The sequence below is a fragment of the Condylura cristata genome, unplaced genomic scaffold, assembly GCF_000260355.1.
Source record: "Condylura cristata isolate star-nosed mole 26May11 unplaced genomic scaffold, ConCri1.0 scaffold00017, whole genome shotgun sequence".
Lineage (NCBI taxonomy): Eukaryota > Metazoa > Chordata > Mammalia > Eulipotyphla > Talpidae > Condylura > Condylura cristata.
The window spans coordinates 33,748,583-33,764,779 of record NW_004567118.1 but is presented as its reverse complement, the minus strand read 5'-3'; the positions used below and the strand labels follow the sequence as shown (position 1 = coordinate 33,764,779).

At 41.3% G+C, this 16,197-nt stretch overlaps 1 protein-coding gene across 2 annotated transcripts in view; it reads right to left on the bottom strand.

The window, feature by feature from the left end:
* Positions 1–8,032: 8,032 nt before the first annotated feature.
* CRK (v-crk avian sarcoma virus CT10 oncogene homolog) overlaps positions 8,033–16,197 on the bottom strand; it is a 28,741-nt gene continuing 20,576 nt past the window's right edge. For both annotated transcript variants that reach the window (XM_004684803.2, XM_004684804.2), the window contains exon 3: positions 8,033–11,946. In XM_004684803.2, the coding sequence (XP_004684860.1) occupies positions 11,809–11,946 (138 nt within the window). In that variant the 3' untranslated portion in view covers positions 8,033–11,808. The remainder of the gene's footprint in view (positions 11,947–16,197) is intronic.

Sequence of the window (16,197 nt, the reverse complement as noted above, 5' to 3'; positions counted from 1 at the left end):
GATAGATAGATAGATAGATAGATAGATAGATAGATAGATAGATAGATAGAAAGATAGATAGATAGACAGACAGACAGAAAGAACACAGGCAATTTTAGTTTAGTATGATGTTACAACCATCCATAAGCACATATTGCTGAGAGAACACTGGACTGACCCATAACCCAAATTAGAGGTTCAATAAGCCTAGGATTTGAAGGTGAGAGAGAAGGTGTTAGAGGTAAGGCTATACAAAAACCTGGAGAGGAAAGCGGGTAGGTCAGGTAAAGAAAGGCAAGAAATGTATGACTAGAGCCCAGAGTACAAGAAGAAAGTTGAGGGAAAGAAAGGCTGGAGAGCGAGATGTGAACTAGAACGTAAGATGTTTCCTTCTGCAGGAAATTTATCAATAGATATCTGCCAAAGGAGATTCTAATATAAAAGGAAATGAATTACAGAGAGCTCACTTGAGCTGAAATGTGACAGAGGAATTGTGCGAGTTAGGTGTCTGTTGAGGTTATCCAGGTAAGAGGTGTTGTGATTTGAACTAAGGTAGTAACAGAGGCATGGAGATAAATGGACTGATTCTAGATGTTTAAGAGTTGGGATGTGGGGCCTCCCTGATGGCACAAGGGGTAAAGTCTCAAAACCATGAAACTATCAGCAGCCACTACAGCCTGAGTTCTATCCCTGACTAGGGAGATGGCCCACTGGTGCAGCAGACCTCTCCTGTCTTATTTGCTGCTCCCCTCAGCAGTGTATTTCAGGCCATCCACCTGTTTCACTCCCCACTCTGGTGAGCCCTCTCACCCCCCCTCCCTGCCCCACATATCTGGCCTTTATCTCAGTTCTTGTATGCATAAATAAATAAATCTTTTAAATAATTTCTAATTTTTTTAGATTTTTTTTTTTAGAGATGTATTTATTTATGCATACAGAGCTGGGGTACAGGTTGAGATGCAGGGGCTGTGAGAGGATTCACCAGAGACAGAGTGGGGAGCAGAACAGGCAGATCAAGGAAGAAGTACACTGCTGAAGAACAGCAGGTGGGTCAGGAGAGGTCTGCCACGCCATGTGGATCACCCCCAGGGCAGGTGGGATCAAACTCATGCTGAAGTGGCTTCAGCTTCTTAGTGCTTTGCTTTAACCCACTACGCCACCAAGAAGGGCCCAGATTTATTTATTTATGCACACACAACTGGAGTATAGGCCAGACATGCAGGTGAAGTGAGAGGATTCACCAGAGATAGAGTGGGGAGCAAAACAGGCAGATCGAGTGAAATACACTATTAAGGGGAGCAGGAGGCAGGTCAGGAGAGGTAGGAGAGGCAGGCCAGGGATCGAACTCATGCTGGGGTCGAACTCATGCTGAAGTGGTTGCAGCTAGTTTCCTATTACTGCATTTCAACCAGGGAGGGCCCAATATTTTTATTTTAAAAGAAAGATTATTTTAATCTTTAATAAAAGAACAATTATTTAAAAAAAAAGATTTAAAGCACAGCAAATCAAACTATCTGCAGCCACTGCAGCAGGAGTTCCAAACCCAGCCAGGGAGGTGATCCACAGGGCAAACAGACCTCTCTTCTCTGGCCTGCTGCTCCCCTCAGCAGTGTATTTTGGCCAATCTTCCTGTTCTGCTCCCAAATCTGTCTCTGGAGAATCCTGTCACCCCCACTCCCACACCTCTGGCCTACAACTTGTGCATGCATAAATACATAAATTTTATATAAAAATTTAAAATAATAAAGATTAAACCAGGCATCAAAATTTTTAATAAATGAGAGGAAGGTTGATACTATAAACAACCAAATAAGTCTATTGCTGATGCTCAGAAAGCCAAACTCTGAAGCCCAGAAATTGTCTTTACTTGAAGTTTTATTCCATTTGGTGGGATATGCACCCCAGAACAACTGACTCCTCAAAAGGTGGGAGTGCAGGGATTGTATAGAAAAAATGCAGGGCTTCACATTTCCAGGTCCTTGGAGATGTAGGGCAGTCTAGGGGACAGGAGTCAAGGCGCTTGACTTTCCCAGAAGCAAGTTCTCAGCAATGAGATAATTGTTTTGGATGCCACTATCAACCCCAAAGAACAGAGATTTAACCACAATTTTTCAAGGTCCTAGAAATGCAGGTGGATCAGGTTAACAGTTAATCATAGGGAAGGAAGGGGGTGGGCATAAATTCAGTGGGTTAACAGTTAATCCTATAAAGGGAATACAATTCCCTTTTAAAGTGGTTAGTTTAATATTGCTTATTCTGAAAGTTTTAGTAAAGGGGAGTTTTTTATTGTGGAGGGGATCTAGCTACACCAGTTACAAAGGTGGAATAAAAATGGAGGTATGTATGGTCAGAGAAGGCTCAGAACTACATGGAAATGCCAGCAACAGAATGAGATGTAATTAGCAAAGATGAAAGGAATGTGAGGTATGGAATGAAATGGTTGGTTCCAGCTGGTTGTTAAGAAGGAATTCACTTCCCCTGGAGGAAAAAGCAACAATCATGTAAGCAGTGTTTTTCTAAAGGGCATGCCAGCAATAAAGTTGCCAGATTTGACAAATAAAAATACAGGATGGGCCCTCCCTGGTGGTGCAAGGGTTAAAGCACAGCACTGTAGCTATCTGCTGCCACTGCCAGGGAGTGACCCACATGGGGCAGCAGACCTCTCCTGTCTTGCCCTCTGCTCCCCTCAACAGTGTGTTTCAGTCCATCTGCCTGTTCTGCTCCCCACTCTGTCTCTGGTGAATTCTCTCACCCTTCACACCTCTGGTCTGTACCCCCGTTCTTGTATAAATAACTAAGTAAAAATAAATCTTAAAAAAAACAAGACACTGACTGTAATTTCAATTTCAGGTGTTACACATGCATACATATGTTATAGGGCAACCCTATGTGAAATAGGGGCCCAACTGTGGGTCCACACCCAAGTGCTTAAAAGGGACTGAAAATGAGACTCAACTGCAGACACACATAAAAAGGTTAATGAAGGTTTATTTACAAAAAGGGCAAACGAAGAAATGAGTAACTCAGGGAGAAAGACAGCAATATAAATTGATGAATGCGTCCTACCAGTTCACTAAACTTGAACCCCAATAGTAAGGTGAAAGCCAGTGAAAAACCTAGCACCCCCAAGGCCCACATTTCTGGTGACCTGTGAAGCCTTGCTACGTAACTCCACCCTCAGTTCCTAGCATCCTGTTTGGTGGTGATGACATTATGGGCTTGTAATCCTTGGTGTCTTGGATCTCTTTGGTCTGAGGTAGGAGTGGGCCCCATAAAACTTATTTGCAGTGTTTGTTTAGGACATCCTTTAACGCCCAACAATTACACCAAAAAATTATTTACCTGAGATGTCTTAAGTATCATAGTGAGTTCTAAGCATTGGTATCAAGAGGGCCTAAAACTTGCCAATTTATTAACATTTTACCTATCCAATTAAACTCTTGTACTTTTTTTTTTTAAAGATTTATTTATTTATTCATACAGAACTGTGGTATAGGCCAGAGATGGGGAGGGTGAGAGGATTCACCAGAGACAGAGCAGAAAGCAGAACAGGCAGATCAACAAAGTACACTGCTGAGGGGAGCAGCAGGCAGGCCAGGAGAGGTCTGCCATGCCATGTGAATCTCCTCCAGGGCAGGCGGCGATCAAACTCATGAGGAAGTGGCTTAAGCTTCTTAGTGCAGTGCTTTAACCCTCTGCGCCACCAGGGAGGGCCAAACTCTTGTACTTTTTAAATTAATTTTTTAAAAGATTTATTTGTGCATATAAGAGCTGGGTTGCAGATGGTGAGAGGATTCAGCAAAGACAAAGTAGGCAGTACAGGTGTGGACTGACTGAAATACATTGCTGAAGGGAGTAGGGGATGGATGAGACAGGAGAGGTCTGCTGCGCCATGTGGGTCAGCTCCCTGGCTGGGGATAGAACTCATGTGCAGTGGCTGTGGATAGCTTCATAGTGCTGAGACTTAACCCCTTGTGCCACCAGGGAGGGCTTTAAACTCCCTTGTATTAATCAGAATAGGTTAACTGCTGTATCTAATTGACTGTAAAACTTTTTTTTAAAGATTTATTTATCTATGCTTACAGAGCTGGGGTACAGGCTAGAGGCACAGGGGTGCTGAAGGATTCACCATAGTCAGAGTGGTAAGCAGAACAGGCAGACTGACGGAAATACACTGCTGAGGGGTGCAGTGGACCAGACAGGGGAGTTCTACTGTGCCATGTGGGTCAGCTCACAGTGCAATGGCAGTGGAGATAACTTGATGTTAAGTTAACCTGAGCCAACTGGGAGGCCCTTTTTTTCTGTAACAGTTTATAAGGACAGACTTAGGGTCGCCCTGATGGTGCAAGTGGTTACAATCTCAGCGCTATCAAGTAATTGCCAGTTACTGCAACATGAGTTTGATCCCTGGCCTGGGTTCTAACCCACAAGGCACAGCAGAACAGCAGACCTCTCCTGTCTAGCCTCCTGCTTCTTCACCAGAATATTTTAGTATATCTGTCTGTTCTGCTCGCCACTGTCTCTGGTGAATGCTCCCACTGCCCCTCCCAACCCTCCCCCAGCTGGCACCTCTGGCTTATGCCACAGCCTTTTTTTTTTTTTTTTTAAGATTTATTCATTCATGCCCAAAGAACTGGAGCACAGACCATAGGTGAAGGGGCAGTGAGAGGATTCACCAGATACAGAGTGGGGAGCAGAACAGGCAGAGTTACTGAAATAACTGCTGAAGGGAGCAGTGGGAGACAGGAGAGGTCTGCTGGGCCTTGTGGGTCAGCTGGGGGGTAGGGAGGGAAGCAGTAGCTGAGGCTGGCTTCATGGAGCTGCACCTTAACCTGTTGCGCCACCAGGAAGGGCTCTTATGCCCCAGTGTTGTATGTGTAAATAAATGAATCTTTAAAGAAAAAGGACACAGGAAACTGCAGTCACAAGTGGGCACAACTGCCTATTTTTCAAATTTTACGCAGTAGTCCATCAAGTTGTTGCTTTGCTTTCCATTACAATGAAATTTGTCACAAATTATTTAAAGTAACAAATGTTTTGCCCCAGTAATTAATGTAAGTTGATATGACAAAAGTGGCCTTGACTATATGGCAGAGCTTGCTAAGGAATAAGCAGCATATCTAACAAAGGAAAGGAGAAACTGGGGCAATTTTTATTCAAAAGAAAATGTGAAAATAGAGGAAAAACTTGACTTTAGTAAAGATGTAGTTGAAAATTTTAAGTAAAACACTTCCTCAAAGGGGCTCTCCCTTGTAGCACAATGGGCTAAAGCACCAGATTATTAAACTCTCCCAAGCCACTGCAGCACACAGGGCAGACCTTTCCTGACCAGTCCAGACCTCTCCTGACCAGTCCGCTGCCACCCTCAGCGGTGTACTTTGTCAATCTATCTGTTCTGTTCCCCACTCCGTCTCTGGTGAATCCTTTCACCCACCGCACTTCGCACTTCTGGCCTGTACCCCAGTTCTGTAAGCACAAATAAATAAATATTAAAAAAAAAAAAACACTTCCTCATGTTACATTCTTCTATTGCCAATGACATGTGGTTGACTTTTCTTGTTATACCACAAGGCTCTTAAAGGGTATGGGCCACAATCTCAGGTCAATTTTTTACTTCCAACCCTCCTTGACATTAAAATGGGATCGTGTCTTTTACCTTAATGCAGAGAGAATTCACAAGGACTCTGCCCTTAGTAGTTGCTTTCTATAGTTGCTGCCTCTGAGGTTCACACTACTAAAAAAAAATCTAAGTAACAGGTTAAAAATCTTTTTTGAATTGTTTGGGATACACTATGCCACTTCCACTATAGTTGACTTTTTTCAGTCCTAACCTCCCTATACAGTGGCATCTGATTTTTTTTTCGAAGATTTATGATACAAGAACTGGGATGTAGGGAGCAAACAGGCAGATTTACTGAATTACACTGTGAAGGGGAGTAGTGGGAGACAGGAGAGGTCTTCTGGGCCAGTGGCCAGCCCCCCAACCCTCTTGAGACAGAACTCATGCTGCAGTGGCTAGTGATACCTGGATAAGGTTGAGGCTTTAACCCCTCTCCCACCAGGGAGGCCATATAGGGACATTTTAAATAAAACAATCATTTGACATTTTATGTAAGCATGGCTTACTAGAAATTAAAAATAAGATATAGCCAGTGAATAATCTTCATTGCACCCCCCTCTAAGCGATGCAGTTACCTCCCCTTCTGTGGAGTCACGGTGACAGGAAGCATCCAAACTCGAGACTAGACTTTGAAAACATTTCATGTTTCTGGAACACGACTTTTCTAAATGGGTTTACTCTGACCATTATCAAAATGAACCTTCAGTCTTCCCATATGCACAAGACCAAGAATGGGGGGCAGCAACTGAGAGGCAACCAACTATCCCATCTGCAATAACCTGTTCCCTAGCACCCAAATCCTGCTGAAACATTTTCATTCAACAAATATAAAGCAGACTCTGCTGGGCTCTGAGGATATAATGAACAAATCAGATATGGTTCCAGCTCTGCTGGAGCTGCTTTGGATATGGAATTAAAGCATTTCAGAAACAATATGTAATTACAATCTGAGTGGAGCACTGTGAAAACTAAGGATGTTATCAACATGATTTTGGTGTCAGGGAAGGCATCTCTGAGAAAGTGGTATTTAAACTGGAACTGAGAAAGGTATGGGGGGGGACCATTTCAGAATGGAAAAAAGCTTGCCCATTTGAAGAACTCAAAGCCGTCTGCTAGAAGCACAAAAAAAGAACTAAGTTGAAGGAAAGGACAGTACTGCTAGGTAGGTTATTTTATGGAATACAGAGGTTCTATTTTATAATCAAGAGGAATTCATTAAGAGTTTAAACAAGGGAATGCCACAATCAAGTTTGCCTTGTGAGATCACTCTGGTTGCTTTATGAACAGGGTAATGTGAACTAGTCAGGAGGTAGTTGCTGTAGTTCAGACAAGATGGCTGTTTCTGGGATAATGGCACATAAATGTGTGGATGGAAGTACTTTGGGAGTAGACCTAACGGGACTTGGGGCTAAACTGGATGTAAGGAAGAGGATACCTATGAGTGGGCAGCCAATTAGTATAAACAGAATAAACATAGCTAAAGCTTAACAAGTGCCATGTATAGGGCCAAACAAGGCCAGCAAACTAGGGCACTCAGTGGAGACAAGAGCAGCTGAATTCAAACCACTTAGTTTTAACAACTAGCCAAAAAACAGTCAAGCTCTCATTTGGTGATAATGGATGACTATTTCATGAATTTAAGAGTTTGGGACAGTAAAGGTATCCTTGGGTTAATGTGATACTCTTGCAAATTAGTAAGTGATGAGGTTAAAACTGGTATTATCCCATTTCAATAACCTGACAATATGTGCCAAGAGTTTGTTAGGTCCCTCAGCCATGAAGGGCTCACGAAAACCCATGGGGTCAGGCTGGAGGCCCAGAAAAGGGAGGGCAGCAGAGTCAGTGTACAAACCTGCAAAAATGGCAGACACTCCATAAATCTCACTCCTGCATTATAGCAAAATCAAGGTATCCAACCGGCAGTATTACTATACCTTACATAGTACTCATTTTACTCTCCCAGCATAAGGGAGAAAGGAGCCCATCTTAGTCCTTGTTAGAGGGTTTCACTTTCTCCTTTTTCCTTGCTGGTACTCAAAACCTGCTCCACCAGGCTGAAGTCAAAGCCAGAAACTCCATGAAATTGTCCCAAAAGGAACAGATGATGCTTTGATCAAGTTTATTTCCACATGTCTAATCATTCTCCTTCCTATTCCCAAAGGCTACATTATCAAAAAACTCACCTATTTTTTTTAAGATTGATTTATTTATACATACATACATACATACATACAAACAGGAACTGGGGTACAGGCCAGAGGTGCAGGGGGTGAGAGGATTCACCAGAGATAAGAGTGGGTAGGGAACAGAACAGGCAGGTTCACTGAAATATACTGCTGAGGGTAGCAGCAGGTGAGACAGAAGTCTGCTGCACCATGTGGGTCAGCTCGTTGGCCCTGGATCGAACTCATGCTGAAGTGGCTGTAGCTGGCTTGCTTCTTAGTGTTGTGCGTTAACCCACTGCGCTACCAGGGAGGGCCAAAACAACTCACTTATTTTGAGTGGGAGGTAAAAAACTCTGTCCAAACCAATTTACCTTTACCTTTGACTGCTGGTTAAAACTTGAGTGCTCAATCTGCTAGACTCCAAAGCAAGTCTAACATCTAAGTATTATGCTGGGCATAAAACACTGGAAGCATGCCTTAGACCAGAAGTCAGTACTGGTATGCATTGACTTCTGCTTGCCCTCATCCTAAACTTAAAAGAACTCTCAAGCACTGCTCTCTTCTTTAACCTTATTTCTTGATGGATAGTTTTCCCTTTACCCTATCTCTCCACTTCTTTCTCTTCTGGATATGTATGGCAGCAGAACTCAATATTCTTAGCCTCCTGCCAAATTTAGCACTGTTTTCATATTTTCTTCTACGGAGGGGGCTTCTTCTCTCTTCATATCTGAAAGAGGAATAGAATTTCATCTGAGGATAAGGGTCATAAAATTAAGAGTTGGTATGAGCACACCAGACTATGTAAAGGAACCCAACACTAAACATTAAAACAAGATTTTGGCAGTTTATTTTTTTATTGATATAAAGTTGAAACATATTTAAATCACCTTGCTGTTAAGTTTATGCATGCCAAAGTTGGCATCCTTTGTAACAATTTCCTTTATTACTACTCTGGGTGGATACACTGCTGTCTACAGCAGTAACTAGATATATTTTGGGTGTAAGGCAAAATACTGTATAATTTCCAAAGACTGTCCTTTTCAGTTTAAAACTTCACCACCCACAGATTGATAGAGTATAATATCAATCTTTTAGGTGTATATATAATTCACACACTGTATGTATGTGTCTATATATACATGTGTTCTAAGGGCGGAAAGAACATGCTTAGCCGTTCTTTTTGTATTTCTTAAATTACCTTGAAACATGCTGCTTACATAAAAAGGAGAAATTACACTGGATATCTACACTAACATTATAAAAACCTACTGTATAACAACAAACTTCTCATTTGCTTTACAAAGACCCCTACTACATCCTTATTTATTTACACTCACACATAACCAACTTTGAAGCTCTGTCCACATCATTCAAGCCTTCCCTTCCAACTATACCATGTTAAGTTGCCTCAAATAAATAGTTCATGAATTCCGTAGATACTTCAGAATATTACCAATTAATTTCTATTTTGAATGAATATCCAGGTGTATAATTTTTTATCTGATTATGACAGTAGGCTACTGACATCAGACACCTCCTATTACCTAAGAATAAAAGATCTCATATGAAAAATATTCAAAGATTACTTTCTTCAAAAGATCACCAAGCCAAACATTTGGCCATATTTTTATTTACTACATATACTATAAACATATACAATACATGCTACAAAAAAAAAACATTTTTTAAAATTTAACTGTCAAGAAAGTGTATAGTGTTATAATACAATGGCACATGTTCATACTTTATTTCAAATTGGTTTGCTTATCACCCATTTCAAACCATTAATAGTGAAATGTTACTTAAAGATAATTAAAAATTATCTATTTGCATTATTAACAATAAACAATTCCAACAAATTAATAAGAATTAACCATGTCAAATATTAGTATCCAAAAATTGGGCTTTTGCAGAAATGATTATATAAAATATAGCAGCCAATTTCAGTTTACTTTGCTCTGTGACATTTGCACATACACACTTGAATAGGATTTTAGGATTTATTTTTGGAAGATATTTGTAAGAAGTCCTTTGATGTCTTAAGGTCCATCAACTGTCACGTTCAGCCAAATCCAACCCAACAGTTCTTGTAATGGCTTCAGACAACTGATCACTGAGAAATTCTTATGATTTACATAGAGCTGCATGTCCCACTGATAGTACATTATGATGAAAAGAGACATTATAAGCCAACAAAGTCAAAGGCAAAAGAACTTACAGAGTCAAATCAGTTGTGACAAGGTTCTCTACAAATATTTTAGATGTCATACTTTTAAGGAAAACAAGATTAATGCACATTTGGATTTTACAGTATTTATGCTCTAACCGAAAATTTAAGAGTAGTCAGATGGAATTAGGCCTAGTATTACAAATCTGTTCATTCAACATTTCTAAGCACCCACAGCACTGTGCTAACATTTTAAAAGTAGAGTATTAATGTCTTTATCAAGCATTACCTTAGTGTGAGGTAAAAATACATTAAATTAGCATCAACTCATTAGTTTGCCTGTGATAATATATGTATCCTGTGCCAGCTGGCTTCCCTGTGCCATATAATGAGCTTCTGCCATGCCCCTCACTTACTTACAGAAACACCTGCATACAATTACTACCAGTCACTGGGATACCACGATTTGGGATATTCTTAAAGAATGCAAATTAATCATTAACCTATTCAAAAAAATTAGGAAGATACATTACTTTTCTAAAATGAGGCCCAAAGCAAAAATAAAAGATGTTTCTATTGGTCATACCACACCATGGACCAGTAAGTGTCTTTCTAGACTGGGAACTAACTGAACATTTCATGTGTAGTCTAAATAGCCTATAACATTTTTGGTCTTAGAATTCTGTCTATTCTTTGGAGCATCTGACCCTATTAAAACCATTCCATACTTAAAAGGGTTTGTAAACTAAACCTGAACATAAAGAGCCAAAAATAATGGCAGATTATAATGTAATGTACTTTAAACACTATTCTGGCCATGTAAAATGAATAACAGGTAAGTAATTCATGATTGGTTCAAACATTTTTCAAAGCACTAGCTCCGTAACCCCAAATTCACATAATAAAGCAAAAGACAGAATTTGGCCCTACAACCTTTTATGGAATATTTTAAGTGATTGGTCCTTCCACTCCAAAGAGAGTCCCCTAATAGGATACTGGTAATCAGGACAAAAGGCCCTGCTGGATTCCATTAGCCAGGAGTCTATGTAGCTGTCATGACAGTGTGAACCTACTTGACTCCTTGGGGGAAGGCAGAAAGCTGGGAGTTTGGCTGTCTACTCAGTGAATCCAATACTGGCTTAAAGCTATGCACTGAATAAAGTGCTCTGCACATCCTGCTTGTCATCTGGAATGAAAACAAACATTTATCTTAAGAATTAACCTGTTTGTAGATTTCTGGAAAAGAAGAGGGTTGAAAGAATTCCAAGAAAAAGTATGAAGCATTGACTAGGAAGAAAGACAAATGCCTCTAGTAGTGTCCTCAGAATTCTCAGGATTTGAACTGTCAGAATGAGTCATTCTGACATAACTGTCAGAATAATGTCATGTTCTATAAATGAAAAAGCAGTCCCACTGGGTACTTTTCACACGGTGCTTGACTACTTCGCAGGGGTGGAAGGGAACACTCTATTGCCATTTGGTAGTATGATTTCATAATAAAACAGAACCAATGAAAAAATCAGGGCAAGCAGTATGCAACCCTTCTGTCCTGTCTGTCAGTTCTCCACAGGTTGCTTCACATTGCCACAGAGAAAGGAGGAGACCTTACCTATCCTTCTGACATGCAGGCACGGCTGCTATCACCTAAAATTGCCAATTCAGTTAACACACCAGCCCTCCAGTTTCGTACCCTGAATACTTTAAATGAGACTAGGGATGGAATCGTTCAGTCTAAAAAAGATCACAGGTAACAGAATGCTTATATAAACTAGACTGCTTTGACATCTGTAAGAAAACTGTATAGATGGCATGAGGTTGGGGTGGGGAGGGGAAGAGATTGTTCCCATCTGTCAGCAAAACTGTTTGTTGAGCTATACTCAGCTGAAGTCCTCATCGGGATTCTGTTGATCCAGCAGACGGACATGTGTGAATGGGAAGTGACCTCGTTTGCCATTACACTCCCCTTCCCACTGACCACTCACATTAATCTTCGTAACCTTTACCAGCTCACCGACCTGCAGGAGGAGAATAAGGAGAGCACTTTATTTCCAGTTTTGAATGCAAGCTGAAAAACTCCATTCTCTGGTTAGGCATACCCTGATCACCTGATTGCTCTAGGGCTGATGTTACAGAAATGGATATTTGATGCCCCCAAGCCCCAGACCCCAGGCTGATTACTTGTGGTTAATGCAGGCAGAAAGAAGAAGTGATTTATGCAGTGCAGAGAAACAGAGTACAAAACATAGAAAAGAGTCCTAGGAAATACTTTTTAGAGATGTCAGTGTCTAAATGGGATGAGCAATCCCAACTAGAGTCAGCTAGTATTCCTTATTTTTGGTAGCTATTAAATTTAACTTTGTACCTCACAGGCCCTGGCCTAGGGGAAAAAGCAAGCATGTTCTCCCCTCACTGAAATAAAGCAGCAGCACAATCCCCCAGTCTACTCTCCCTCCTACTAAGAGAAGGTTTCCACCTGAATAGGTATAGGCCAAAACTCCAAATTCCATCAGCTCCCTTCAAAATTCACCTTCCTCGGAAGGTCTATTTGGTAAATCACTGCCTATCAGCTCCCAACCCCCTTCATATAGTGACAGCCCTTGTTCACTCAATGCTACTGCTCCCTATTCATTAATAATAAGGGGACATCATATTTTTACTTCTGTTCTAAAAAACCTGCTGTTGCAATATCAAATTTATATAGTTTTGACAATGTAGACCTCTACCCTGCCATGAAGCTTAGGACAAGGTCAATCTAATCACTGCAGTTATCCTCCATCAGAACACTGAACTATGGTGAGATAGGCTCCAAATATCACTGACTAAAAAACTTTATGACTATCTTTATTAACTTCTGAATTCTAAGCATATAGAGGTTTCTAAGTGTAACCATTTATTAACTATTTATTTATTAAACTTCCATCAATATTGTAAAGGGTAGTTTATATAAATTATTTTCTAATCATCATAATAACCTTGTAAGACAGGAATTATTTAATTTTACAGGTGAGAAAACTGAGGTTCAGAACAAATACATGATACACGCCTAAGAAAACAGCCAGGGACAGGGTTAGGATTTGAACCTGGATTATCTGGCTGCAAAGCCTATTTATGCCCTTTCTACTATTCCAGGAATGTTCCGATTATGCTCCTAGGGCCCTAGAAGACTCCCAAGAGTCTGTAGTACAATTACTGGCTAAAGCAACTCAAGTAAACCCAGAGGCTTCTTATAACCAGCTTGTTTTAACTCAAAGAGGACATACCTTGGCTACTGAGCTATTTGTAATTTCCTAAAGACCTATCTGAAAGTCACAGGGGCCTCAAGTGGAGTCAGAGAAAGGCTAAGAAAAGCAGGACAGAAACCAGGGGATACTAGCAAGACAATGGTTAAGATTCAAGGGTAAGAAAAAGCAGTAGCTCAGTCTGCCAATATGTATTAAGGTCAAGAGTAGGTATGAGAGAAAGAGAGGGAGGGATTATATTGCATGTCCTTCCTTGAAAAAGTTACATTCCCTAAACTACTAGTACCAGGGATCTGTTCCTTCCAGACACCTTCCAAATCAATGTTCCTGAAATCTGAGCAGGCCAACCATGACAAGATTTCCATAGCCTGTGGGGTGAGGAAGATCAGGACATGAGGTAAAAAGTTCCTAGCCAGTAAGAAGAGTCTAACAGATTTCCTCCTACATCCCCAATTCTAGTTCATAAGACTATCTCAATCGTTCTCCTTTCATACATTTTGCAATGTTGCAAGAAATTTAGCTCATTAACTCTGTTAGTCAATGTTGCTATTAAGTGCCCAACTGCAAAAAGGAAAAATGTTTGAGAAGCTGTATATATGCCATGTCAAAATTCTAAATTGCCACTTATGCTTGGGTCTCCCTCAAAGGAGCCAGCTTCTTTTTTTAAGTTGGCCTACAATATCCTAGCTAACATCCCTAATAGCTATCATATCTAAATAAATCACTTGACTGATACTAAAAATGCACATAAGGGTGGGGCATTCCTGGTGGTGCAAGGGGTTAAAGTGCAGCACTCTGAAGCTACCCACCATTACTGCAGCAAGAGTTCAATCCCCAGCCAGGGAGGTGACCCACATGTCACAGACCTCTCCTATGCTCCCTTTGCTTCTCTCAGCAGTGTATTTCAGAACAGCCTACTGTGTTCCCCACAATGTCTCTGGTGAATCCTCTCACCCCACACACTTCTGCCTTGTGTCCCAGGTCTTGGATGCATAAATACATCTTTAAAAAAGAAATGCACACAAGAGGGCCTCCCTGGTGACGCAGGGGTTAAAGTCAGCAATATCAAGCTATTGACAGCCACTGCAGCCTGAGTTTGATCCCTGGCCAGGAAGGTGACCCACATGGTGCAGCAGATCTCTTCTGACCTGCCCACTGCTCCCCTCAGCAGTGTATTTCAGGCAAACTGCCTGTACTGTTCCCTACTCTGTCTGTAGTAAATACTCTCACACCCCAGTTCTCATATGCATAAAAACTAAAAACACATCTTTAAAAAAATGCACACAAGGCCCTCCGTGGTGGCGCAGCGGGTTAAAGCACTGCACTAAGAAGCTAAAGCCACTTCCGCATGAGTTCGATTCCCGCCTGCCAAGGAGGAGATCCACATGGCGTGGCAGACCTCTCCTGACCCGCCCGCTGCTCCCCTCAGCAGTGTACTTCCTAGATCTGCCTGTTCTGCTTTCTGCTCTGTCTCTGGTGAATCCTCTCACCCTCTGCATCTCTGGCCTGTACCCCAGTTCTGTACGAATAAATAAATATTAAAAAAAAAATGCACACAAGGGACACAGTGAACATTCTGGAGGGTGGAAATGTTCCATACTTTCCTCTGTGACATAATTCATCAAGCTGTATACCTAGAATACATTTTAGCAAATTATTTCCTATCTAGGTGAAAAGGATGTTGGCTAATTATCCAGCTATATGTTTCATAGAATGATTCTTTAAGATACATCTACCACAATACTTGATTCCAAAATCTAGGTTAAAACACCTCTTTTGGGGCCTCCCAGTCACGCAAGGGGAGCTATGAAGCTAGCCACAGCCACTGCAGCATTGAGTTCTATCCCCAGCCATGGAAAAATCACACACATGGCACAGAACTCCCCTGTCTAGCCTGCTGCTCCCCTCAGCAGTGTATTTCAGTCAACCCACCTAGTCTGCTCCCCAGCCTTTGGTGAATTTTCTTACCCCCCGCACCTCTGGCCTGCACCCCAGCTCTTATATGCATAAACTAAAAAAAGAGAAAAATAAAACAAACCCTCTTTTCTCTTAAAAGCCTTTCTCTTTTCTTTTCTTTTTTTTTTTTTTAAGATTTATTTACGCATCCAGACTGGGTACAGGCCAGAGATGCAGGAGCAGTGAGAGGATTCACCAGAGGTGGGGAGCAGAACAGGCAATACACTGCTGAGGGGTGCAGCTGCTAAGACAGAAGACAGAACTCTTGCTGCAGTAGCTGCAGATAGCTTCATAGTGCCATGTTTTAACCCCTTCACCACCATGAATGCCCCTCATGTGCACTTTTAACATCAGTTAAATGTTTTATTTAGATATGATGGCTAGTAGGGATATTATAGACCATCTCCAGGAAGCTGCTCCTTTGGGAGAGACTGACAAACCAAGAAATCGCCATAGAAGGATATTGTTATAATCATGGAAGTAAATAGCTGACCAGCTTAGAATTTAAAGTGGGTGCTGCTGTGGAGAGAGGCGGAGTGGGGACTGCTGCTTTTCATTATAAATCTTCTAGCAATAGTTACATATTTTTAAAACGAGTATAAATTCCTTTGCAAAAATATTTGTTTATTTACATTACTTTTATAACCTTGAATTGACATTTCTTCCTTTTTATTTATTTTAAAAGATTTACTTATGCATACAAGAACTGGGGTACAGGCCAGAGGTATGGGGGTTGAGAGGATTCACCAGAGACAGGAGTAGGGAGCAGTGGGTGAGACAGGAGATGTCTGCTACGCTTTGTGGTTCACCTCCCGGGAAAGAGATCGAACTTGTGCTACAATGGCAGCATCTAGCTTCGCAGTGCTGTGCTTTAACTCACTGTACCAGTAGGGAGGGCCCCCAAAAGCCTTTCTCTTAAGCATGCAAAGTATACTTTCAAATCACATCTGAAAAAGCTCTACCTGAAATAATTTGAAATGCAGATGAGCACAGTCCTGCACTGTTATCAGCACCACAGAACTAGCTTCTCTATGAGTAGGGCAAAACTTGATCTGCCCTCAGACATTTCAT